The 27,118-nt window shown below is 41.7% G+C and overlaps 1 protein-coding gene across 2 annotated transcripts in view; it reads left to right on the top strand.

Annotated features, from left to right (window-relative positions):
• DCAF1 (DDB1 and CUL4 associated factor 1) overlaps positions 1 to 27,118 on the top strand; it is a 50,840-nt gene that overhangs the window by 18,530 nt on the left and 5,192 nt on the right. For both annotated transcript variants that reach the window (XM_079795130.1, XM_079795129.1), the window contains exons 5-22: positions 1,582 to 1,695; positions 3,677 to 3,814; positions 5,474 to 5,986; positions 6,292 to 6,393; positions 7,616 to 7,774; positions 9,821 to 10,000; positions 10,501 to 10,710; positions 11,393 to 11,562; positions 14,463 to 14,587; positions 15,524 to 16,787; positions 17,296 to 17,494; positions 18,437 to 18,519; positions 19,300 to 19,384; positions 21,518 to 21,751; positions 22,335 to 22,428; positions 22,886 to 22,990; positions 23,171 to 23,244; positions 23,759 to 23,860. In XM_079795130.1, the coding sequence (XP_079651256.1) occupies positions 1,582 to 1,695; positions 3,677 to 3,814; positions 5,474 to 5,986; positions 6,292 to 6,393; positions 7,616 to 7,774; positions 9,821 to 10,000; positions 10,501 to 10,710; positions 11,393 to 11,562; positions 14,463 to 14,587; positions 15,524 to 16,787; positions 17,296 to 17,494; positions 18,437 to 18,519; positions 19,300 to 19,384; positions 21,518 to 21,751; positions 22,335 to 22,428; positions 22,886 to 22,990; positions 23,171 to 23,244; positions 23,759 to 23,860 (3,951 nt within the window). The remainder of the gene's footprint in view (positions 1 to 1,581; positions 1,696 to 3,676; positions 3,815 to 5,473; positions 5,987 to 6,291; positions 6,394 to 7,615; positions 7,775 to 9,820; positions 10,001 to 10,500; positions 10,711 to 11,392; positions 11,563 to 14,462; positions 14,588 to 15,523; positions 16,788 to 17,295; positions 17,495 to 18,436; positions 18,520 to 19,299; positions 19,385 to 21,517; positions 21,752 to 22,334; positions 22,429 to 22,885; positions 22,991 to 23,170; positions 23,245 to 23,758; positions 23,861 to 27,118) is intronic.

Genomic DNA, 27,118 nt, shown 5'->3' with positions numbered 1-27,118 from the left:
CCCCTCTCCTGCTTAGCTACTTCTACATACCCCTAAGTTCTGGCTTGGAATGCTTACCTGTCTAAAGCCTTTTGGGATTCCTCTGCAGGGGTTGTGTGGTCTCCTACATGCTTCTGTAGCATCTTGTACTCATGATACTTGTTTTCTCAATCTCACCTTTGTTGGTCTATGAACCCTTTGATGGTGGGACTGTGTCTCATTTACTGTTGTATATCCAGCTCAGAAGACAATGCCGCTTTGTAGTAGAGAATCAATAAATACTTGATGAGTACCCAAAGAAAAGTTTTGTTAATACATTCATTTATATATCCTATATAATAAAAGGCTAATATGCAAATCAACTGAATTGCGGAACGACTGGTCTCTATGACATGCACTGACCACCAGAGGGCAGACGCTCAATGCAGGAGCTGCCCCCTGGTGGTCAGTGCGTTCCCACGGGGGAGCGCCGCTCAGCCAGAAGCCAGGCTCACAGCTGGTGAGCGCAGTGGTGGTGGCGGTAGCCTCTCCCACCTCCGGGGCAGTTGAATATCCCCTGAGGGCTCCCGGACTCCGAGAGGGCGCAGGCCAGGCTGAGGGTGCACCGGGCCTCTAGTTACAGATATAAAAATATAAAATTCACTTTTCTCATAACCCCTGTCAAGAATCTGGTGGGGGTGTTTATCTTTCCCTGCTTTATCTTTCTGGGAAAAAAAAAGTATATGAACATGGGGGGGTGATTCCTTTGTGATACTCTTTGAGCTTTAATTTTTATGGTTGCTGAGTTGTTTTGGGGGAATTGGATTGTAAAGCCGCAGAAGAGATTACATATGATGTCGTCATGGCTCAGCGGGATCATAACTATAGTAATTACAGGTTTGCCTAGCTGGTGTGGCTCGTCATACCTGGGTTCCACCTCTGGCCCCAATTGGAGCTTGTGTGGGAGACAGCCAGCTGGAGCAGCTCAGTGGCTGAGCTTCAAGCTATGAACCAGGAGGTTAAGGTTCCATTCCCAGTCAGGGCACATGCCCGGGTTATGGGCTCGATCCCCAGTAGGGGGCATTCAGGAGGCTGATGGATGATATTTCTCTCTCACCTAAGTTTCTGTCTCTCTATCCCTTTTCCTTCCTTTCTGAAATCAATAAAAATAAATTAAATAAAAATCAGTAAATACATATTTAAAAGTTATAATAATTAAAGGTTTAATTAGTAATTGTTAGGTACAGTCTTCTTTAATACGTCTTAGGCAAGCGATAAGAATGTATTAAGGATTTGTTAGGCTTTATTAATTTGGGTTGAATTTTAGACAAAACATATTCCTTCTTGTCCTGGATGGGTAGCTTGGTTGGTTAGTGTGTCATCCCGTGTACCAAAGGTTGTGGGTTCAATTCCTGGTCAGGGAACATAACCTAGATTGTGGGCTCCATCCCGGGACAGGGTTCGTATGGGAGGCAACATTGATTGTTCTCTTTCATATATTTCTCTCTCTCTCCCTCCCTCCCCTCCTTCCTCCCTTTTCTCCTTCCTCTCTCTAAAATCGATAAACATATCCTTGTGTGAGGACTATAAAAAAATAAAAACTATTGCTTCTTTTCTTCACAGCTGGTGAATGCATATGTGATGACAAGCCGAGAGCCCCCTTTAAATACTGCAGCTTGCAGACTTCTACTGGATATCATGCCAGGGCTGGAAACTGCTGTTGTTTTTCAAGAAAAGGTATTTACGAAAAAGAAAAATTACCTTATTTTGTAATTGAGTAGTGATATGTTGATTTGCCTTTGTTAAAATAATTGTTACAGTTTTTTCTTATTATAATAGTAATATATGTTAAAGAAATGGAAGAAATCAATACAGTAAGAAAGAGTTATTTTTTCCTTTGAAATATATTTTTATTGATTTCAGAGAGGAAGGGAGAGGGAGAGAGAGATAGAAATATCAGTGATGAGAGAGAACCATTGATTGGATGCCTCCTGCATGCCCTCTACTGGAGATTGAGCCCGCAACCTGGGCATGTGCCCTAACTAGGAATCAAACAGTGACCTCCTGATTCATAGGTCGACACTCAACCCCTGAACTAACTACACTGGCCAGGCAAGAAAAATTTAAAAAGTAATTATTTTAATGAGTACTTGCTGCTTGGGTGCCACAAAAAGTATTTCGGAGAATAACATTGTAATTATTGCTATAATTTGCAGTATTGTATATTAAAATCTTCAATTAGCTACCACTGCAGGAGACCAAAAAAAAAGAAAAAAATCTGTATCCTTATGAGTTCATAGTATTCTCTTACTAGAGGCCCGGTGCACGAAATTCGTGCATGGGGGGGGTGGTGTCCCTCAGCCCAGCCTGTACCCTCTTAAATCTGGGACCCCTCAAGGGATGTCCGACTACCTGTTTAGGCAGTCGGATATCCCTCTCACAATCCAGGACTGCTGGTTCCCAACTGCTCGCCTTCCTGCCTGCCTAATTGTCCCTAACCACTTCTGCCTGCCAGCCTGATCACCCCCTAACCACTCCCCTGCCAGCCTGGTCACCCCTAACTTCCCTCCCTTGCCAGCCTGGTTTCCCCTAACTGCCCTCCCTTGCAGGCCTGGTCCCTCCCAACTGCCCTCCCCTGCTGTCCTGATCGCCCACAACTGCCCTCCCCTGCTGGCCATCTTGTGGTGGCCATCTTGTGTTCACATGGGGGCACCCATCTTTGACCACATGGGGGTGGCCATCTTGTGTTTTGGAGTGATGGTCAATTTGCATATTACCGCTTTATTATATAGGATTCCTTTTATTTCTATAAAATTGATAGTAATGTCTCATCTTTTTTTATTTCTTTAAAAATATATTTTTATTGATTTCAGAGAGGAAGGAAGAGGGAAAGAGAGAGAGATAGAAACATCAATGATGAGAGAGAATCATTGATCAGCTGCCTCCTGCTCACCCCCTACTGGGGATCAACCCCACAACCCAGGCATGTACCCTTGACCGGAATTGAACCCAGGACCCTTCAGTCCACAGGCTGATGCTCTGTCCACTGAGCCAAACCAGCCAGGGCTCATCTTTTATTTTTGATTCCAATAATTTGAGTCTTCTCTATTTTTCTTGGTTAGTCTAGCTAAAGATTTGTCAATTTTATGGGTCTTTTCAAAGAAACAACTCTTGGTTTCATTCATTTTCTACATTTCTCTATTCACTATTTTATTTATCTTCACTCCAATCTTTATTTCTTTTTAAAAATATATTTTTACTAATTTCAAAGAGAGGAAGGGAGAGGGAGAGAGCGATAAAAACATCAATAGTGAGAGATAACCATTGATCGGCTGTGTTCTGCACGTCCCTTACTGGGGATTGAGCCCATAACCTGGGCATGTGCCCTGACTGGGAATCGAACCGTGATTTCCTGGTTCATAGGTCGAAGCTCAACCACTGAGCTACGCCTGCTGGGCAGGACTTCTCAGCATTAATAATGTTAAATGTGCATTGTGAACTTCAAGAGGGATGTAAAAATTTTACTGCTCCCCACTTGGTCATGGAACCTTTCTGGTCTTAACATCTGAAGTAGGTCTGAAGTAGGTCTGTATTATGTGGCTGTTGATTTTTATTTTTATTTTTATTTTTATTTTTTTGAAATCAATAAAAATATATTAAAAAAAAGAAAAGAAAGTAGTTTTTTCTGAATTGTACTTTTTCATTTCCTTTACTATAGGAAGGAATTGTCGAAAATCTTTTCAAATGGGCCCGAGAGGCTGATCAGCCATTGAGGACGTATTCTACTGGACTATTAGGAGGTGCTATGGAAAATCAGGACATTGCTGCCAACTATAGGGATGAAAATTCACAGCTGGTAAGGACTATATTAAAATGAATTTTTGTATAAGATGGGAGAATAATCAAGTTTTTTCTTGCTACTTAAACTTGAATAGGTAGATCTTATTTATTATTTTATACTGGAGTGTACCTGTAATTTCAATATTTTCAGATTACTTTTTATAAGAGTTTTGATTTTACTTTGTTTTTTTTTTAACTTGGAAATGCTGTTTTTTATCTTGTCAAGGATCATGATAGTTTATATACCAAATAAAAAATAGTACCATTTCCTTTCCTCCCTAACAGTGGGTTATGAAAATTTTAAAACATAGGATGAAATTGAAAGATTGAAAGAATTTTACAGTGAACAGATGTATATATACCACTTAAATTGTGAATATTTTACTATACTTATTTTATTACATATTCATCCATTATTTTTCTTAAATGCAATTCAAACTAAACTGTGGACATAATCCCTCTTTTTTATTTTTTAAACACATTTTTATTGATTTCAGAGAGGGAGAGGGAGAGAGAGATAGAAACATCAATGATGAGAGAGAATCATTGATCAGCTGCCTCCTGCACATGCCCTACTGGGGATTGAGCCCACAACCAGGCATATACCCTTGACCAGAATCAAACCTGTGACCCTTCAGTCTGCAGGCAGATGCTCTATCCACTGAACCAAGCTGGCTAGGGCTCCCTCTTTTTTTTTTTTTAAGATACTTTTTTATTGACTTTAGAGAGGAAGGGAGAGGAGAGAGAGATAGAGACATCAATGATGAGAGAGAATCATTGATCAGCTGCCTCCTGCACACGCCCTACTGGGGATTGAGCCCACAACCAGGCATATACCCATGACCAGAATCAAACCTGTGACCCTTCAGTCTGCAGGCAGATGCTCTATCCACTGAGCCAAGCCGGCTAGGGCTCCCTCTTTTTTGTTTAAGGTATTTTTTATTGACTTTAGAGAGGAAGGGAGAGGGAGAGAGATATAGAGACATCAATGATGAGAGAGAATCATTTATCAGCTGCCTCCTAATTGAGCCCACAGCCTGAGCATGTGCCCTTGACAGGAATCGAACCCAGGACCCTTCAGTCCGCAGGCCAATGCTCTATCCACTGAGCCAAACCGGCTAGGGCCCTCTCTCTTTTTAAAACTAAGCACAATACCACATTTTAGGAGTGGCTCCAAAAAATACTTAAAAGTAAAAGTAAAAAATAAATGATGAACTTAAAAAACAGATTATGTAACTATGTATAATGTAGATGGCAATTTCTTCCAGAATATAACTTAAAACAGATACAAGTTTGAGAAACCACATATAATTTTCAAAGACCCTTAAAAGATTGTAAATACTGTGTTATCTTAGTGTCTGCCTCTTTAGTTGTGTTGGTCCATCCAATTCATCTTGATCCTGAGAGGTCAGTTGTGAATGATGTGGTTTATGTGCAGGTCTTCTGGTTTGGGTTCTCTGGGAAATTTTATGCGGAATTAGACTGTTAGCTGTTGCTTATTTTATCAAGCTGTAGGGATCAAGTCAACATATTTATTAAATCTTTACTGTTACCAGGCATTGGGGTAAGTGCCTCAGTATATAGTTCTCTGTAAGTGGGAATAAATATTTGTTAAGAATCATTTAAATTAAGATGCAGAAGAGACAATCCTGTTTATTCCAATATCTGTTGATAGGTAGCAATTGTGCTTCGAAGACTTCGGGAGCTACAGCTTCAGGAAATGGCTTTGCGGCAAGAAAGCAAGCGTCCCAGTCCCCGAAAGCTCTCCTCTGAACCCCTGTTGCCTCTGGATGAAGAAGCGGTGGATATGGACTATGGAGACATGGCTGTAGATGTAGTGGATGGTGAACAAGAGGAAGCCTCTGGAGACATGGAGATCTCCTTTCATCTTGATTCAGGCCACAAGACCAGTAGCAGAATGAACTCAGCAACAAAACCTGAGGAAGGAGGATTGAGGAAAAACAAGTCAGCGAAACAGGGTGACAGAGAGAGCTTTAGGAAAGCCAAGCAGAAGTTGGGTTTCTCATCATCAGAACCAGATCGAATGTTTGTTGAGCTGTCTAATAGCAGTTGGTCAGAAATGTCCCCCTGGGTGATTGGCACCAATTATACCCTTTATCCTATGACTCCTGCTATTGAACAGCGGCTTATTCTCCAGTATTTAACTCCTCTGGGAGAATACCAGGAGGTAAGCTTATTGGAAATACTATGTTCCCACTTTGGAATTACTGTGCTTATTTCTGTGATATTTTACGGTAGCATTTCTACAATGATGTGTTTTTACTCTTAATACAAAAAAGTCTTTGCCCCAAACTGGCAAACTCTTATACAGGTCACTTCTGATAAGGCCTGTTCGATCAAAGTGTGTTGGTATGTTTATCTTCATAAAGGAGGTAGGGAAGAAGTGCCTTATTTCTTCTAACCTCAAAATGGAAGAGGAAATAGGTGGAAATAAAGCCAAATGTTAAGACTTGTTCTTGGTCTTCATTTCAGTTACTCCCCATATTCATGCAGCTTGGATCCCGGGAGTTGATGATGTTCTATATTGACCTGAAGCAGACTAATGACGTTCTACTTACGTTTGAGGCACTCAAGGTAAAGTTCTTACCGATGTTTGGTAACTGAACATTTTATCGACATGGATGTGCCTATGTGTTTTGGTATATAGCATCTTTGGGTTTTTATTGCTCGGGGCTTTCTATTGCCAGAAATATCAAAATAGGAACAAACAAAAAATTCTTGTTTAGATAGAAGAGATGAGACTTACCAGGTGCCTCTTTGTGGTAGTGACCTGAGAAAAACCACACGCAGTGGCCTATGTGTTAGAAGGGAACAGTACCTGGTATGGCTGCTTTTTGGGGTGGGAGTGTGGTAGAGGTTTGTGTAACACAAAAAATAGAGTAGAGTGGAAGGGATTTGAATACTGTAAGTATGAGTCTGGGTGTTGGGAGAACTTCTGAAGAGGGCACATATCTGTTGTTTTTGCTGCTGAATTTGGGGAGATCTGCACAGGTAACAATACACGTAATTGTAAATCTGTGTTGTTTTGTCTGTTTCTGTGCCTGTGTCACCACCCAGAAGACACCTTGGCATGAGAAAGTGGAGGGGGTGCTCTAGCTCTTCCAAAGCCCCTCCTCATTGGCCTGGACTTGGAGCCATTAAGCAGCCTGCTGCTTGCATTGCACTCCCTGCCCTTAAAATTGCCGAGAAGATAGGGTGTACCCAGAAAGGCTCGTGGGAATTGAATAGGGAGTTAACAAAAGTTAAGATAAACTTTACAAGTATATTTAGAGTGCATTTTGATTAGTTCTAGTTTTGATAATTTGCTGAAGATAGTTCTTTGGATAATATATTTAGGATCAATGTAAATGAAATGACAAGACAAAAATGGAATCTTAGATTGTTTTTTTAATTTGTTTTTCTTAAGCACTATTTGTTTTACTTCTGTTGAGGATTCTCTGTATTTAGCAGCTTAATATTTTGTGATTTGATCATGTGATTTTTCTAGATCAGAGATTTTCCATCTTTTTCATCTCATAGCACACATAAACTAATTACTGAAATTATGTGGCACACCAAAAAAATGTATTTTTTGCTGATCTTACAAAAAAAATAGGTATAATTTTGATTCATTCACATCAGATGGCTGTTGTTGTATTGGCTGTTGTCATTTCTTTATTCAGTAATTTAAGGGAAAAGAGGTCAGTGCCCCTGGCTAAATAGTCAGGTATTGCATATCTTAAAAATTCTTGTGGCACACGGGTTGAAAATTGCTGTTTTAGATAGTTCTATGGTAACATGTGTCGCCTTTGTTTAGCACCTAGCATCTCTCCTGCTCCATAACAAGTTTGCCACAGAATTTGTTGCACATGGTGGAGTACAGAAATTACTGGAAATTCCTCGTCCCTCTATGGCTGCAACTGGTGTATCCATGTGCTTGTATTACCTGTCCTACAACCAGGATGCCATGGAAAGAGTAAGTCCAGTCCATTCAGGTATATGGGAATGGGCTGGGTGGGGGGACAGTCTAGCATATTTATAGAAAAACTTTTGGATAAGAAAAAAAAAAGAATAGTTGGAGTAAATTTTTTTTAAAAATTATTGTTTAAAGTATTAACATATAGATTTATATAGGTCTCCTTTTCCCCCCATTGACCTCTCTCAAGCCACCTCCACCCCCCCTGGAGTAAATTTAAAAAAAAATTATTTATTGGAGGGGGGGGAGGGAGAGAGAGGTGATTTATTGTTCCACTTATTTATGCTTTCATTGGTTGCTTCTTGTATGTGCCCTGACCGGGAATTAAAACCAGTGACATTTTGATGCACAGGACAACGCCCAACCAACTAAGCCACACCTGCCAGGGCTGGAGTAAATTTTAGTGAAAGAAGCAAGAAGCCTGAATGTCTTTACAAAGATTTCTAAAAATATAAAATTGTTTAAGAAAAGTCCTTTTCCCCCCTGAATCTATGGGGGCGGGGGGGAGAAGCAAGATGGATTGGGGTTTTATTTAGTTTTTGCCATTTCTGTTGCATTAAGATTAGTCTTAGAAGCTCTTTTAAGATGTCCCTCAGTGGTGTTATATTTTGCATTTTTTAGTCAATTTATTATAAAAACAACAGGTGGTGCTTTGTGTGTGTTAACAAATAGTTTGTGGTGAAGATAGTAAAATCATTTTAGTTGTTTTCAGGGCTCCACAGCCAGTCTAGTTATGTTTTTTCAGTTTAGATTTTAAAAAATATATATTTTATTGATTTTTTTACAGAGAGGAAGGGAGAGGGATAGAGAGTTAGAAACATGGATGAGAGAGAAACATCGATTAGCTGCCTCCTGCACACCCCCTACTGGGTATGTGCCCGCAACCAAGGTACATGCCCTTGACCAGAATCGAACCTGGGACCCTTGAGTCCGCAGGCCGACGTTCTATCCACTGAGCCAAACTAGTTAGGGCTAGTTTAGACTTTTTTATTTACTGATTTTAAAAAGGTATAAGCTGCCTGATCAGTGTCATTCACTGGTTGAGCGCCAACCTATAAACCAGCAGGTTTGATTTCCAGTCAGGGCACATGCCCCCGTTGCAGGCTCAGTCCCCAGTAGGGGGCGTGCAGGAGACAGCCGATTGATGATTCTAATCATTGATGTTTCTATCTATCTCTTCCTCTCCCTTCCTCTCTGAAATCAGTAAAATAAATATATATATATATATATATATATATATATATATATATATATATATTAAAAGGTTTAAGTAGATCGTACATTTAAAAGTAATGGGTTCCCAGACACCCCTGGGAGAATCTGGTTATTTCTATACCTGGAACATTTTCCTAATATTTTATGTGATGTGGCTCTTTTGGTAGAGTGAAGTTGGTAAATTCTTTTGGGCCTGTGTCTTTGTTCCTCTTTGCATGTGTATTAATAAGGTAATGTTTTGATTTTAAGGTTTTTTCCTCTTGAGATCAACATTATGCAAGGGTATGTAGTCTTTTAAGAATAGTAACCTAATTATGTGTGCATATATACAAAGCAATTATGGCTAAGATAGAAAGTGCCAAGCACACCTGGGCAATGCTTTAGAGAGCCTTGTCTGCCCACAGAATGTGTGTGGAATCAGTGAGCGAATGGGTGCTGCACTTGTGGACTTTAGTATCAGAAGGCTCAGCCGCTTTTACCACCCTGGGAAAGTCCCTTACCTCTCTGAGCCTCCTCCTCATCTGTTAAGTGGGAATGCTAATGCCTGTGTAACAGCATTGTGAACATTAAAGGATGTACATATTTGCAAAATTTGGTAGTGAGTGTAGGTCAAATTTAAATATTTATCTTAAATGCAGGTTGTTTTCAGGTTTGGACTAGATTGTTATAAAATTTCATTTGTAACTTAAGCTTTAAACTCAGAGTGACTTGACCAGGAATGATCATTGTATTGTGCACAAGTATCTATTGACACTGGTGAATTTGTCATCTTTTTGCAAAGGTTCTTTTACCCCCCAAATTTAAAAATTGTTTTATTTTTATATTTTTCAGGTTTGCATGCATCCCCACAATGTCCTGTCTGATGTGGTGAACTATACCCTGTGGTTAATGGAATGTTCTCATGCCTCAGGATGCTGCCATGCTACCATGTTTTTCTCGATCTGTTTCTCCTTCCGGGCCGTGTTGGAGCTCTTTGACCGCTATGATGGTCTTCGTCGCCTGGTGAACTTGGTGAGGTTCTACAGTGGCTCTCTTTGCAGGAAGTAGGGGTCCTGCTGGTCTTGGCTGCCCTTCAGCAGCATTGAGAGGAGGCTCACTGGAGGAAGTCTGCTATCTCTTTTTCTCCCGCAGGCACACGTTTCTCTTCCTCTTAAGTGTTTAGAGGACTCTGTGCCATTATGGACCTGCCTTGAATTTAGTAATCTTATAGGGGGACTTGCAGTCAATAATCTTTCTAAAAGCAAAAGGTTTTGTGCCTGTATGTTTTTAAATAGGATTGAAGGCTATGTAATCTTTCAATATGGGTTTACTGTTTTGCTTTCATGTGGCTACTCTTAGCATGTATGGAAAGATGTGCAGTGTTAATTGGCAGTCTTGTTGAACATAAAAGTTTACTGAAATCTTTCCCTTTTTTCTTCCTATTTGTTGTCTCCTCCCATTTACCTCCCTTCTCCCACCCTCACCCCACCCGCCCCCGCCTTTGTCTAATTTTTTTGCTTCTTTCTTAATAGATCAGTACTTTGGAGATTCTAAATTTGGAAGATCAGGGTGCACTTCTGAGTGATGATGAAATATTTGCTAGCCGCCAAACTGGGAAACATACTTGCATGGCCTTGCGCAAGTACTTTGAGGCTCACCTGGCCATTAAATTGGAACAAGTGAAGCAGTCACTTCAGAGGACTGAGGGTGGCATTCTGGTGCATCCTCAGCCCCCGTACAAGGTGAGAGGACCTTACTTGGAAGGAACTGTTAATGCTCTGTACCTCTTGTGGGCCTGAAACTCACAGTCACATCAGCGGAGTCTGCAGAATGTGTATTGTTGTATTATACTTGTCCTTTGTGGAGGCAGGTTACCTGAAAATGGATGCAGCAGGTGGATTTCAAGGATGCATTTTATTCCCAGTTGTGAGTTGCTACTTCTCTGGGATACTCATGAACTGAAGTGTGTGTAAAAGGGCTGTCTTTTATGAAAGTACTACATGTCCTACTTCCTATGTAAAATTTCTGAAAGGTGCATCTATAACTTCATTTCTCAATCATTTTTGGACTTGCTACGTTTTGGGATGAAGATTAGTATTTGCATGTTTTAAAAATCACAAGTTGAAAAGAAACCCATTATTTTACATGCTGCTTTTTTCTTCTTCTTAAGCTGGGAAATAGATGCATGCACTAGCAAATTGAACATTCTGTTACCTTTTTGGACAAAATGTATTGTGAGTCTTGTTATAAATGAAAGATTAAACATTCATTTTTTCACATGTGGGCTATAGACGGAAGGATTGTGGAAGTTGAAAGCTATTATTACTTAGCTTTTTTGTTAAAACCTGTTGGTCATTGAGCTGCGCTGGAGCAGGTAGCAGGCAGATGATAGAGTTCTTTAATAATATGTCTCTCTCCTCATAGGCATGTTCGTATACTCATGAACAGATTGTGGAAATGATGGAGTTTTTGATAGAATATGGCCCAGCGCAGCTCTACTGGGAACCCGCTGAAGTCTTCCTCAAACTTTCTTGTGTTCAGCTCTTGTTGCAGCTTATCTCTATTGCCTGCAATTGGAAGACCTATTATGCCAGGTGGGACCAGAGGGAGGTTTCCAAGGAAATTAGATTCTGCTTTCTGCTGAGGTTGATGTTGGTTTCACATAGTGTATGCTTAACAAGTACTTGGTGAACAGAATTGAAATTTTGGCTTCAAACCTGAGAAACTAGATTAAGCATGATGATACCTTTTTTAATTTACAGACGATTCATTTATATTTATGGTCCTGGTGCTTATAAATACTGCACACAGGCAGGGGTCAACTTCTGTACTCTGAGAAGTTACATAATTTACATGGCGACAGCACAGAGGTAGGGTGGAAATCCTGTCTTGAGACTGGGGTCCAGTGTTCTTTGGTATTAGACTTCAGATGTCTCTGCTGCTTGACAGTCATATATAATGTTTATTTTATCCTCACGTGAAAGTGTATTTTTTGCTTTTGATGTGATTTTTCACAGTTCAGTTAAAAGCAGTCAGCAGAGCAGGATGAGGCTCCGAGAGGATAGCTGATCGAATCAGGAGGGTGGGTGGGTTCTGTAGGAGGAGGATGGAAAAGGAATTAAAACGATATTTTGGTAAAGATGGAGTCTGAAGAGGAAATAAAATAAAGTTTTTATATATAGTGGTTCTTTTTAAAAAAATATTTTTATTGATTTCAGAGAGGAAGGGAAAGGGAGAATCATTGATTGGCTGCCTCCTGCACCATCCCTCCCCACCTCCCCCACTGGGGATCGAGCCCACAACCCAGGCATGTGCCCTTGACCGGAATCGAACCTGGGACCCTTCAGTTCCCAGGCCAACGCTCTATCCACTGAGCCAAACTGGCTACAGCTCTTGACTTTCCCCATCCATCCATTGCCATAAAGACAAGAGAGGCTATTTATGGTGTGTGTAGTTTGTTTGCTAAATCTCAGGACATTAAATCCAGGGGATACTTTTGGAGCATCCAGTTTCATACTCTTTCATACTTAGGACCACTTTCCCATATTAAAAATTATTGAGAACTCCAAAGAGCTTTTGTTTTGTGTTATATCTGGCAATATTTATCATATTATAAATTAAAACAGAAAATGTGACTATATTTATGAATTTATTTAAAAATAATATGAATCCATTGCATGTTAGTATTTTTTATGAAAAATTTCCAAAATAAAACCAAATGACTTCAGCAAGTTTTTAAAATGTCTGGCCTAATCTCTTATATTTGCTTTTATATTCAATCTTTTGTGCCATCACACATGACATAGCCCCTGGATAGCTCCGTTGTACACTAGTGAGACACTAAGGGTGGGACAGAAGCAGCATCTCACTATTACTATGGAAACAGCATTCATATCACAGAACCTTCTGAGGGTCTCAGAGACCCCCAAAAGTTCCCCAACCACACTTTGGAAACAGCTGTTTTGGGGTATTAAAGTAGGTTATTGTATTTACTTTGAGAATTTTGTTTAAAAGGTGATGAAAGCTCAAAAGATAATGAGGAAGGTTATAAATACATTTTGGAGTGGTAAAACCTTACATGGATTATTAAGAATATATAAATGTGTTTGGAATATGTCCTTTAAAAGTTTTTTTTTTTAAATAAAATTAAATATTTGTTTCTGCTTAGAATATATAAAGTCTTACATAAAGAGAGAAGAAATTATTTTTAGCCATTGTTAATTTCTTCAGTCTTTCTATAATGTAAAATGTACATAATTGAGTTAGAGTATTTAATCATATTCATCTTTTTTATGAAATATTTTAAAATATAGAAAGGTACAGAGAATGCTATGACTGCTCCATACCCAGGGTTGGCATGTTGCTGTATGTGCTTCTCTCGGAGTTCTTTTGCATTTCCTGCCTCCCCAGAATGGCCAGTCTTCTGAATGTGGAGGGCGTTCTCTCCATCCATGTGTCCATACTACACATTTGTGTGCACACGAACACTAATCTAGTCCTCTTTTGTATGTTTTTACATTATATTTATATTGCAGATTTTTTTCTCATGTTTTTGAGTTTTATACATGTTAATATTTATTTGAACTCTTGTATTACTATCTACAGTTTGTTCTATTGGTGGATATTTAATGTTTGTTGTGGGTCTTTATTTTTATTTTTTGCTTTCAAATAAATGGTACCATAAAACTCTTTGGAGTCTTTAGCAAATATGTCAAACTCGCAGCCAGTGAAATGAGGCATGCAGCCCACTGTCCGCGAGTTTGAGATGCTTGCTAAAAGGACATGATGTGTACAGTTGAAAATGACCTATCGTTGTCTTGTCCCATTGGCAGTATATGGAGTTTCATTTCTCTACCTTCTTGCCAGTACTTCGTATTTTCAGATTTTATATCTTAACGTTTTCTATTCATTAATGTTGAATTTTGAGCCTTTCCCCTTGTCCTTTAATAAGAGTTCTGTGAAAATAGTTGTCAGTACCTGCAGAATAGCTCATCATTTGAGTGTATCATAACTAATACATGTATTCCTGTTGTCTAGGTAGGTTTTCTAATTCTTTTGCTATTCGTTTGTATGATGTGATAATGGACATCTGAATTGTTTGTATGTCTGATTATTTCCTTAGGACAGATTCCAAGCGGTGAAATTCCTGGGCCAAAGGTTAAGAACATTTTAAGAATCTTGTTTCATATTGCAGATTATTTTCTAAAAAGAGTGTCCTAATTTCTCCCCCACAAAAGTTGGAGAGCAGTAGTCTACATTGTTACAGCATTGGGGATTATTCTTAGTTTGCAATCTTAGCAGTTTGATAGGTGAAAATGCCATCCCCAGGTTTTTTGCAAGTAATGTCACAGTGACTTATCAATCATCTTGATGTTATGGTTAGGGACAGAGCCCCACAGGTAGTGATTCTGATCCATTCTCTCCCCCTCTTTTTTTAACTTGTTTCTTGTGGCTGTACCCTATTTCCCTTTGACTAATTCTTCTTCCTGTCCAGGAATGACACTGTGCGCTTTGCTTTGGATGTCCTGGCTATTCTTACTGTTGTGCCCAAAATCCAGCTCCAATTGGCAGAGTCAGTGGATGTGCTAGATGAGGCTGGCTCCACCGTCTCCACTGTAGGTAGGTTGTACCTGGCCATTTTGTTACTGGTTGGTCTGGATTTTTTCCCCTTGGCTATTCTGTTTGTGGTTACTTAGCTGACCTCAGTAGTAAGAAAAGAAGGTAGTAGGGGAGGGTACCTTGTCTGTCCCATCTGAGTCATGCAGTACAGCTTCATATAACGGAGTCATGTTAGTGAACTCGTGTTCTGAGTGGTACAGGCATTTCTGCTGTAATAGTGTAAACTTTGTACTCTGCGGAGTCACGTGCTGATAATGAGGTGTATAGGAAAAATGGTTGGGGCAGATAGTAAAAAACTTAAGCTGCTTTGTAATTTAATCCCTAATAAAATTAGTAATTGGCAAGCAGCTCAGAATGGATAGAAGCTATCATACACAACGAAAGGAATATACACGGTTTGAAAATGCTACACTCTATTAAGAGCAGGGCTGATGAGGGTTGCTGCTAAAGTGAGCATGGAAGTAGCGTAACCGGCTGCGGGTCCTGGGGTGCACGTCCCGGAGAGCAGCGCAGGGCACAGCCACTTGTTTTTGACTTTCCTCACACACAGCAGAAAGGTTCCGCTGCCCCTGGAGCGGCCAGGCTGAGGGTTTTTCTTTCCTGTTGAAGGTTTAATTTAGTCCCACTATTTTTCATCTTCTTACCTAGGGAAAATTGCATATTAACCTTAGTGACCCTCACATAGTATTGCCATCATTCCCCTATTTAACCATTGTACGTGAGGTATTGCATTATAAAGGTACATGATAGTACAACTGATTGCATTTTACACAAACAATTCCTTATACATTTTTTTTAAAAAAGTGTGGTAGTTTTAAGTGGAACAAAATGAATAGAACTTTAAATTTTGACTCTGAAACAACCATTGAAGTTGGCCATTAGTTTTGTGAGAGATAATATAAAATGTATTGTCTCCCCTCTCCCCCTTCCTATTAGGTATCAGCATTATTTTGGGAGTGGCTGAGGGTGAGTTCTTTATCCATGATGCTGAGATTCAGAAGTCAGCACTTCAAATTATCATCAACTGTGTGTGTGGCCCGGATAACCGAATTTCCAGTATTGGCAAATTTATCTCTGGAACTCCTCGGAGGAAGCTGCCTCAGACTCCCAAAAGCAGCGAGCACACCCTGGCCAAGATGTGGAATGTGGTCCAGTCCAACAATGGCATCAAGGTGCTTTTGTCCTTACTGTCCATCAAGATGCCCATCACAGATGCAGACCAGATCCGGGCCCTGGCCTGCAAGGCCCTGGTGGGCCTGTCTCGAAGTAGCACTGTCCGGCAGATCATCAGCAAGCTGCCCCTTTTCAGCAGCTGCCAGATCCAGCAGCTGATGAAGGAACCTGTGCTGCAGGACAAGCGCAGCGACCACGTCAAGTTCTGCAAGTATGCTGCCGAGCTCATCGAGCGGGTGTCAGGGAAGCCCCTTCTCATTGGCACCGATGTGTCCCTGGCACGACTGCAGAAGGCAGATGTTGTTGCCCAGTCAAGGATCTCCTTCCCTGAGAAAGAGCTGCTTCTGTTGATACGAAACCATCTCATTTCTAAAGGACTTGGGGAGACAGCCACTGTGCTGACAAAAGAGGCTGACCTGCCCATGACTGCTGCCTCCCACTCTTCTGCCTTTACCCCAGTCGCTGCTGCTGCTTCTCCTGTCTCTCTCCCCCGAACCCCTCGCATCGCCAACGGCATTGCAACTCGACTGGGCAGCCATGTGGCTGTGGGTGCCACTGCTCCTCCTGCCCCCACTGCCCATCCTCAGCCACGGCCCCCCCAGGGCTCACTAGCTCTGCCCGGCCCGTCTTACGCGGGCAACTCCCCTGTGATTGGTAGGATCAGTTTTATCAGAGAGAGACCATCACCCTGCAATGGCAGGAAAATCAGAGTGTTGCGGCAAAAGTCGGACCATGGCGCCTACAGCCAAAGCCCAGCCATAAAAAAGCAGTTGGACAGGCATCTTCCTTCCCCACCGACGCTGGACAGTATCATCACAGAGTACCTGCGAGAGCAGCATGCGCGCTGCAAGAACCCCGTTGCCACCTGCCCACCTTTCTCCCTCTTTACTCCTCACCAGTGTCCTGAGCCAAAACAGAGGCGGCAGGCGCCCATCAACTTTACCTCCAGACTGAACCGCAGAGCGTCGTTTCCAAAGTATGGCGGGGTGGATGGCGGGTGCTTCGACAGGCACCTTATCTTTAGCAGGTGAGGAGGCCCTCTCAGCAGTGATTAGTCCAGAAAACCCTTTATTGGCCTGAAATACCAGGGATGGTCACTTTATGTGAATAAATGAGCAATGTGACTGTACTCCCTTTTGTTAACCATGGGTTCCTTGTGTGATGGTTCAACATCTTAATTGACTACTATGTGTTCTTATTACAACTAGTATGTTTTCTAGAGCCTGTGGGACCTGCTGTCTCTAGGATCCCCAGCTTGTTTCTGTGCTGGTCCAAGTGGTCTCTTTTGGTTCTTTACAAATCTTAGGTAAAGGTCTTGGGGTTGCAGGCTTTAAACATGGGAACTTTATTGTTTAAACTTGTGGATAGAGGTCCTTTTCTCTCATTTGAAATGAAAATGAACTAAAGGTCATGTGTTGTGTTGTGATATATTTGAAACATAAAAGCTCTGTTTTTTTTTTTCTTTCTTCCTTGTAGCAGAGTTTTCTTTTTCTGAGTCCCTGCACATTGTCTCTGATTCTCTTTCCTTGGTGTAGGTTCCGTCCTATCTCAGTGTTCCGGGAAGCCAATGAGGATGAGAGTGGCTTCACCTGCTGTGCATTCTCAGCCCGGGAGCGGTTCCTGATGCTTGGCACCTGCACTGGGCAGTTGAAGCTCTACAATGTGTTTAGTGGACAGGAGGAGGCCAGCTATAACTGTCACAACTCGGCCATCACACACCTTGAACCTTCCAGGGTAAGGGTCCCATCCTAGGTTGTTCACCGTCATTCTTCCAAGATGGGTTGGTGAGGTTTGGCCCCATTGGCTGGCTGGCTGGCTGTATGTGTACATAAAGTTTTATTGGAACATAGCCATGCTCACGTGTTTATGTATTGTTTGTGGCTGCTTCTGTGCTCTAAAGTGGAATAGCTGCAACCATGTGGCCCATAAAGTATTTATCCGGCCTTTTAAGTAAAAGTTTGCCAACCTCTGTTCTAAGACCTGGAGATGTATCTATTATCCATATATCTAATCTGTCTACGATTGATCGATAGATATATGTGTTTGTATATATCTACGTATTTTAATTTGCCTCAGTTGGAAAACTGAGATTACCAACTATGAATATAAAACTTCTCTTTTTATGTCAGAAATCTCAAATTACTGTGAATTTTAGGAAAATAAGCATTGTATGATTCCAGTGGGTCACAGTTTATTAGAACTATTTTGTGGATGGAATTGACACCTTTGCTATTCCTAAAAGTCAGGACTATTAAGATGACAAGGATAACTTTCCTCATTTTAGAGTAAAGGAGGCTTACCCTTTATTGAGTTTTCTCTTTGAAAAACCTTTAAGAGTCCTAGCTAGAAAGTGTAGCAAATGGTTTTAGTTCACTGATATTTCAAGGATGAGGAATATGGCCAAATGTTAATAAACGAGGAACCATTTGGTCTCTTTCCAAGTTTCCCCCCTCTTACCTTAGAACTATTGTATTTTATATTATTAGCTCAGGAGGACTTTGTGTTATCTTAAATGCAGGTAACTTTTAGGGTGCATGTACTTATGTCCTCACACTTTCTGACCACTTCTTGGTTCCTGGGAGTTTTTCTTTATAATTCAACTATATTTTTAAAATTGCATTTTAAAATGCTAATGGCAGATAGTGAAACTCAAGTTGGGCCTCCTCCTTCTTTCAGGACGGGTCCTTGCTGCTGACATCTGCTACTTGGAGCCAGCCTCTGTCTGCACTTTGGGGAATGAAATCAGTGTTTGATATGAAGTATGTATCTACTTGTACAACCTAGTCTCTGTGTTTATAGTTTACCTGTTTATACCCCCTCATCCTATTCTTAGAGTCAGAGCCTTTGGGAAAAGAGAAATGCTGTGAGTTATTGCTAGTTTCTCTCTTCCTCATCTGTGGCTTACGTTTAATAAGATAAGATTTTATCTTTCTTAATTCCTAGATATGCTGACTAGGAATATACATTCCCATCACACAACAGACCCTTCACTGATCCAAAATGGCAGATCATTTATTTTCTCCCGTTTACATGTGACAGCTGCATTCTTTGCTGGGACATAGTTCAAAGGCACATGTGCCTTATTAGTCATTTTTGTTGTTGTTAATCCTCACCCGAGGATATTTCTCCATGATTTTTAGAAAGAGTGGAAGGGAGAGGGAGAGACAGAGAAACATTGATGTGAGAGAGACACATCGATTGGTTACCTCCTGCACCCTGTCCAGGGATGGGGAACCTGCATCTAAGGTACATGCCCTTGACCTGAATCAAACCCGGGACCCTTCAGTCTGCGGGCCAATGCTCTATCCACTGAGCCAAACTGGCTAAGGCTATTAGCAATTTCTTTAATCATGTAATTCCCATTGATTATTTTGCATCTGCTTGGATGAAGGGAATTTTCTTTTTAATGTTAAGTGTCTGATATTTTCCTCTCTGGGAGTGAGAATCTCCAGGTGAGTGTGGCTGGGCATGAGCCTGAGGATCACCTTTATTTTCAGTCAGTGAGGGATTATGTCCTGAGTCCTTCCGTTTGTCCGCAGGCATTCCTTCACAGAAGATCACTATGTGGAGTTCAGTAAGCACTCTCAGGACCGGGTCATCGGCACAAAAGGAGACATTGCCCACGTAAGTACTGAGCCCTCTGCTTTCACACTTGTTAGGCCTTTGTGTATACTGAGTGTTCTGGACTGAGTGTGAGGACTTAGGTCCTGGGCAACTAGAAATCACTCAGCGATAGTCTTTCTGGTTAGGGTCTGGAGGTGTAAGGAAGTAGTTAGGGATGAACAGGAACTTAATCTGGCAAGTTGAGAAGATGTCATTAGTACAGCAGATACTTTAACCCATTGTACGCCATAAGCGTCTGTAGACGCAAGCTGCAGACCTCCACATGTCACACGTGTCCATAAAAAAAATGGTTTTTCCTAAGTGGCAGTCCTGACCAACTTTGAAATAACTTTTCGTGAGAATTTTCAGCTGAAAATATTCAAGAACACTCGAATTGTAATATATTTATAATATTCATTGCAAATTGATTTTTAAAATTACATTCAAAATATCGTGGCGTGTGGATGCATGGTAGTTAACTGGTTAAAATACTAAGTTTTAGATGAAATAAAGTCCCTGCCTTTATGGGCCTCACTGGGGAGACAATAAATAAAGAAGCAAATAAGTGGTATATCAGGTAGGTGCTGCTGAAGAACAGGAAGCAGGGTAAACGGTAGAGAGTGCTTGTTAGTGTGCGGAGTACTTGTGTTTACTCTTGGATAGCTGGTGTGCGTAAGCGGTGTCTTGAAGGAGGTGTGGGTGCCATGCAGATATCCAGGAAGGCAGCGGGAGACCCCAGGAAAAAGGTGTGCCCTAGAAGATCAGGGAAGACTTTTAAGAAAGGATGGATGGACTGGGTCAGAAACTGCAGACGAGTTCCATACGATGAGAATTGAGAGGTGACCTTTGATTTAACAACATCGAGGTCATTGTTAACTATGTCAGGAGCTAGTTCCATGCAAGTTTCCATGGGATAGGAACCTGATCGAGTGGGTTCATGAGAGAAGAGGAGGAGAGAAGCGGATGGCACTGAGTATAGACAGGTCTTTTGAAATGTTTTGCTGACAACAAAGCAGAGAAGTGGGTAGTAGCTTGAGGTGAGGGATATGGGGTGGTGAAGTGTTTCTCCCAAACTTTTGTGTTAAAATATGTGGAAGAGTTGAAAGAATAGTACATATACCTATCACCTAGATTCATCAGTTTGATAATTAGCCATATTTCTGTGTAAATGTGTTGTTTTTCTGAATCATTTGAAAGTAAGTTGCAAACATCATGACGTTTTATTCCTGTCTTACAGCATATACTAGTATATCCTAACAGTAAGGACATTCTTACATAGTCACACTCTGTTATCAAGGTTAAGAAAATTCATAGTAATTCCCAAATGTCATCCAATATCCATTCCATACTCAGTTTTCCCGATTGTTCCTGATATGTTCGGTTTCAAATGTTTTTTTTTTGTTTTTTTTTTTTGAACCAGGATCCAGCCAAGATTCACATATTGCATTTGGTTGTTATGTCTCACTAATGTTTTAAAGCCAAGAATCATTTCTCCAGTTTTCATGACATTGACTTTTGAAGAGACCAGGCTAGTTGTCTTGTCCCATGATCTGGATTTGTTTGTTTCCTTGTGGTGTCTCCTTATTTGTTTCTATATTAAAGGAGGATCTTTTTTTCAAAAAAAAGATTGAAAATCTTATAGCATGTCTGTAAGCTGATGGGAAAGATCTGGTCTCTACATGGGCTGCACATTGTAGACTTGGAACTTTCAGTATTTAGGGCTAAAGTATGTACATTGGGAGATTTTAAGGAGAAAAGCGTACTTCATTAATGCCTTTTCCCAAAAGTTACCCTTAAGATAGTCTATGGATAATTGCTGGTTAATCCATATGGAGAATCAGTTTCAATCTTAGAAACACTTTGTTTCTTGAAAGGGGGTGGGTTAGAAGAGAGTTTTCTTTTCCCTGTTGCCGTCACACTTCTCATTGTCCTCCCTGTGAGGACTCTTCAAACCTTGAATGGGAACCAAAGCACTTAAACTTGGCTGTGATGGTTATGGTCTTCCTATTTCCCAGTTATTTTGTAATATCAGGGCTTTTGTAATTTTGGTGGGTTTTAGAAAGCTTGGGAGAGATATTTTATACAACTTCTCTTTGAATTTGTCAACGAATGGATTGGTCTGATTTTTCTCTTCCCATCCCTTCTTCTCTAAAGATTTATGATATTCAGACTGGCAACAAGCTGTTGACTCTGTTTAACCCAGATCTTGCCAACAACTACAAGAGGAACTGTGCCACCTTTAATCCTACAGATGATCTGGTCTTAAATGATGGCGTCCTCTGGGATGTCCGCTCTGCGCAGGCCATCCACAAGTTCGACAAGTTCAACATGAACATCAGTGGTGTTTTCCATCCGAATGGGCTGGAGGTCATCATTAATACTGAGATTGTATCCTTTATACTGTACCCGTGTCTTACTTTCCACTTATCTCTTTGTGATAAAGAATTTACTTTTTTGTCAATACCTGTTGAAAGTACACAGGTCCCACACAGGCAACACTCGGGTGCCCCTGCTTTGGTTTAAAGGGCTAGTGCGTCTCCAGGGCACGCACGACCGTTGGTAATTACCGAGGACTCACTAGCACATTGGTGTTGTGAAAACTGACCAGATTCCTGCTCTTCGTTTTCCCAAGTATTAAAGTGACTTTTATCTGTCTTCAGAAGGATTTACCTTTGCTCTATAGAAGTCAACTGCTAGGCGTAAGAGTAAAATGAAGTTCTATTGAGAGGAAGGCAACTCATGTAGCTTTCATGTATGTGAGGATACTGAAGGAGATTTTTAGGGACATTATTCTATAACCTGCTTTTATTTTACCCTGATTTCATTGACTTTTAAAACATTAATACCAGTAGGAGGGGGGAAAGCAATATTTCAGAATTCCCACCAGGTTGTTAGATAGGAAGTTTTGTATAAAATAGTTTTTCTTAAAAAAATAAAAAATAAAAGTTTTCCTTGACCACTCCCCTCCTAGTGGGACCTTCGCACTTTCCATCTTTTACATACAGTTCCTGCTCTGGATCAGTGCCGAGTGGTGTTCAACCACACAGGGACAGTGATGTATGGAGGTAATACACTTTTTACTTTCGTTATTTTCTTTCTCCCTTCTCTCCCCCCTCACTTAGTTTGAAACTTCCTTTTTGGAAAGTGCTCTCAAATGTGAATTGGAAAGCATTTGAAAGTTCTTGTATAAAAGATAAAATGATACACAAATGATGACAAAAGAGAAGATGAAAAATATGTTGATTTAGGGTAAGAGGCCACTGGCTTTGAAGATAAGTAAATCTTGTATAGAAAGGGCTTCCATATGTGTATCATTATGAACTTAAAGGAAAAGCTTTGCATTTGTTGTCTTGTGATGTTGTCCACCTTCACCCTTTTGCCACTTGTTGGGAGCTAGACGAGAGGTTAAGGATATTGTTTGCTGTTAGTTGGGATTTGCAAGGACGACACCTGTGAATAGGGGATGCTTTGATTCTAATAGTGTTGCCCTCCCCTGCTCTTTGCCCCTTTCTTTCCCACCAGCTATGTTGCAGGCAGATGATGAAGATGACTTAATGGAAGAGAGGATGAAAAGCCCTTTTGGATCATCCTTCCGAACATTTAATGCAACTGACTACAAACCCATAGGTAAGTGTGAAGGGGCAGACCTTGATCGTTTTGTTATATTTTGATGATGTAATTTTCATTGAAAAGCAGAGGAGTTATGGAAATATTTGTGACCAATTGCCTTGAATTCCTTGAGAAGAAAAGCTGATTTTAAGGTCACAGCAATAGTCCAGTCCCGAGCCTTGTCACATTGTTTTCCAGCAACCATCGACGTGAAGCGGAACATCTTTGACCTGTGCACAGACACCAAGGACTGCTACCTGGCTGTCATCGAGGTAAAGGGCGCTTCAGAAGCCTGCTCTTTGGTTGGGATGTTTAGGGTCACTGCACCACAGGGATTTTGATCGATGTGAGATATGTTATAAAGTGGCTGCATTCCTGATGGGAGGTTATTGATAACCTCATTTGCTGGCGTTTGGGAGACCTGCAGTGTAAGAGAAATAAGAAAATGCTAATATAAAACTGCGTGCAGAGTCCTGTCTCCTACTGTCTTGGACTCACATGTCACCCTTTTTTAGAGGTGTCTGCCCCTCTCACCAGAGCAAGACAGGTTTGTTCCAAGGATGGTGGTCTCTCTTGTGTTTATATCCCTCACTAGCCCAGCCTTCTCTTCCTATTTTTCATTCCTTCTCTGTGTCCCAGGTATCACATTTTCAGAATTTCAAGAATTTGGGGAGTTGGGGCCTTTGATAGCTGCAGGGTCAGGGTGCACGGGTGCTAATCAGAGCCGAGGTGTGGGATGTGGTAGGCCTTCTGAAGACTCACTGTGAACTGGGTGCTCTGTTTCAGAACCAAAGCAGCATGGATGCTCTCAACATGGACACGGTGTGCAGGCTGTATGAAGTGGGCAGGCAGCGCCTGGCAGAGGACGAGGACGAAGAAGAGGACCAGGTCAGTGTCTTTGAAGTTTCTTTCTCCTAACGCAGTGGTCGGCAAACTCATCAGTCAACAGAGCCAAATATCAACAGGACAACGATGGAAATTTCTTTGGAGAGCCAAATTTTTTAAACTTAAACTTCTTCTAACGCTACTTCTTCAAAATAGACTCGCCCAGGCCGTGGTATTTTGTGGAAGAGCCACACTCAAGGGGCCAAAGAGCCGCATGTGGCTCGCGAGTCGCAGTTTGCCGACCACGGTCCTAACGTTTAGAGAGGCCATGCTCTTCTGCTTTTCGCTACAGGGGTTTTTAAAGAACAGCCTTTGCTACCTGTTGGCATATTCTGCAAGCCCGGCATGTGCCCTTGATCCCTGGAACTCAGAAGGAAGTAGGTTTTATGGCAGAACCTTAACCAGTACCTGATGGTCCTGTGCGCTCCACTCTGTTAGGACCAGTGTCCTGGCTGACTCACGATGTCAGTTCCATTGCACAGTCTCCTTTCAGAGTAGCAGAGCAGATAGAGCTTATAGGGAAAGAGAAGACTTCGATGCTTTTGGAAATTAAACCTGTATGAAATGTGAGTGGATAGTATGTCCCAGGGAGTGTTAGCTTTTCCTTTCCGAGGGGATTAGTTTATGGTCATGTGCCAGGTGCTTGCCAGCACAGTGTCCGTATCGGTTCCAAAGAGCTTCGGCAGATCTTTCCTGTTTAACATCAATGACCAGGGCTTCACTTTCTTGTTGCAGAGTTGGGTTCCTTTTGTTTTTTCTCCTCCCGCTGTGGTGTTGCTTAGTGTTGGTGCTTGTCTCCGCTTTAAGGGCAGAGGTGCTGTGGGTGGGGAGAGGGGCCACCGCAGGACAAGAGGAAGCTCTCCTCCAGCCTGCCCTGCTCTGTCTGGTAAATGCTGCTCCCTGGCGACTGAGGCAGGAAGGACAAGGAAGTGTCCTTGGCATGGACAGCGAGGGTCAGAGCAGCAGGCTCCAGAGGGCCCTAATGAGTGGCCTTAGGCCCAGTCTGTGGAGAAGCCCGCAAGCATTCCAGCGTGGAGACTAGGTGTGGGTGTGGTGTGCAGTGGGGGGTGAGTTAGCATTGCTTCTGCGTCGCACAGGATCTGGGCACGTTTCCTACCTTCTGCCGCCGTGGCCCCTGGCCCATTTCATATGAAGGACATCCATTTGAAAACTGATTTCACCCTTAAGTCCTTGGTGTTTTGATTTAGAGATGTTTTAGTGGGGTAGGGGAAGGGAGAGGGAGATAGAAACATCAGTGATGAGAGAAAATCATTGATTGGCTGCCTCCTGCACACCCCCTACAGGGGATCGAGCCCGCAATCCAGGCTTGTGCCCTGACTGGGAATTCATTGAACTGTGACCTCCTGGTTCATAGGCTGACACTGAACCACTGAGCCAGGCCGGCTGGGCTAGACCATATCTATTTAAGCAAGTTTCCTTAATTCTGCTGACTCACATGCCCTCCTAGAATCACGCAGTTGTGTTTTGCTGCATTTACTATCTCCAGCACATTTCTCCTCACTTCTCCCCTTTCCTGTGTGTGCTTCACCTGATTTTAAAACTGGAGTCTTACTTTTCACGTGTCATTTGCTATTTAAAGTGTTGTCCTCATCTGCTCTCTGCGCGCAGGTCTTCTCCTCTCCGTGTCCCAGGTGTGACTCAGTGCGTAGGGGTGCCGGCACCTGGAGCAGCACCTCTGAATTTGCCTTCCGCCTCAGCACAGCACACTGAGCCGGACGGTCAGCGGCCATCTGATCCGGGCCTGGCACACAAGCCTGTATAGATGTGACAGCTATAATCTTTGGTTCTTAAGGTTCCTAGGCTGCTGGCCTTCAGGCAATTTGATAAGAGCGGAGATAAGCCAGCCACTTATCAAAGCTCCTATTATACACTGGAATTTTGGTATTTGTTTTTAAAAATCAATTAAATCCAACTTTGATGTTGGCTTTTAGGAAAATTACAAAATCAAAGATTAGTAATTGATCATAGTTCCTAGATTTTGAAAAGCCAATACTTTTCAACTAATTATAGTTAACCTTACATTTATATTAAAAAGCAAGGGGCTAATACTCTTTTTCTCCATCCATTTTGGAACCCGGGACCACTGCATGCTGTGCCTCCTACGGCCAGGAGCGGGGGTGGGGGGAGTGCTCGTGGGTCACGCTCCTGCTGTAAGCCTGGTCAGGGACGCCTGAAAAGCTGCCTTTTTTTTTTTTTTTTTAAGTTTAAAATGTACATTAGATTTTTCAGTGAGAAGAGAAAAACAAAAGTATTTACAACTCGGAAATGAACTTGTAGCTTTTAAGGACAGTTAACACCGGGACAAATGTCAAAAGGAAGAAAAGCAGGAGCTTTTTTTTACAAAATATGACATGTTGAAATATCAAGACCGTAGGCTTGGGTTTGAATTACATTTTTAGAAAAGTTATTCTGCTATTCTTTTTTAGATTCCCACCTTAAAGGATGACCAGACGTTTGTTTTCTAAGGGATTGGTTATAGTTTTGAAGGGAATACAGGCTAAAAGCTGTTTAACTTAGAGGTCATCTTGTGCTTCCTGGCTCTTCATTGGGGGCATTTCACAGTTCCTGGGGAACCTTTCTAAACTCCACCCGTGTGAGCCTCATTTGTAAGGACTGGCTCTCGGGGTCCTGAATGTGGTTTAGCATGTGTGTTTTGTCAGGTGATTCTGATGCTTACACCTGAGCAGAACCACTGACTTAAGTCACACCAATTAACAAGAAATTGGGATTCTACGAAGTTGGTATTAGATAGTCAGCAGTCATTGCTGTAATTCTGGAAGATGGGCAGCGCATGGAGCTTCTGGAAGGGATAAGGTCGCAGAGAGCTGTAGACCGGAGATGGAAGGGGAAGGGAGACTGCGGTGAGCTGGCTGATGGAGTAAGTGCATTTTATATTTTATTTATTATTGCAGGAAGTAGAATCTTTTTCCTACTGGCCAAGCTGTTGATATTTGAGCAGGAGGATAAGTGACTATTCGTAACATTTACCCGGAAACACCTGTCATCTTGGTCAAAGCTAAGAGGCGCCGTGTCCTCTTCTGCTTGAAGGGAAACAGTTTGGATACTAGTGCAAAGTGGAATCTGTGGCGGAATGCAAGGGTGGACAGTTTCTCTAGCACAGAACACGGCTTATCTGTGAGTGTTCTGGACAGTGAACGTCTGCTTTGTTTGGTTCAGACCCTGCTGCTTACGGCAGCACTGTGACAGGTCTATTCACGTCCTTGCGAGAACGTGAAGGGC

Source organism: Cnephaeus nilssonii (genome assembly GCF_951640355.1).
Source record: "Cnephaeus nilssonii genome assembly, chromosome: 17".
Lineage (NCBI taxonomy): Eukaryota > Metazoa > Chordata > Mammalia > Chiroptera > Vespertilionidae > Cnephaeus > Cnephaeus nilssonii.
Note: the sequence above shows the minus strand (reverse complement) of the source record. Positions and strands in the feature narration are given on the sequence as shown.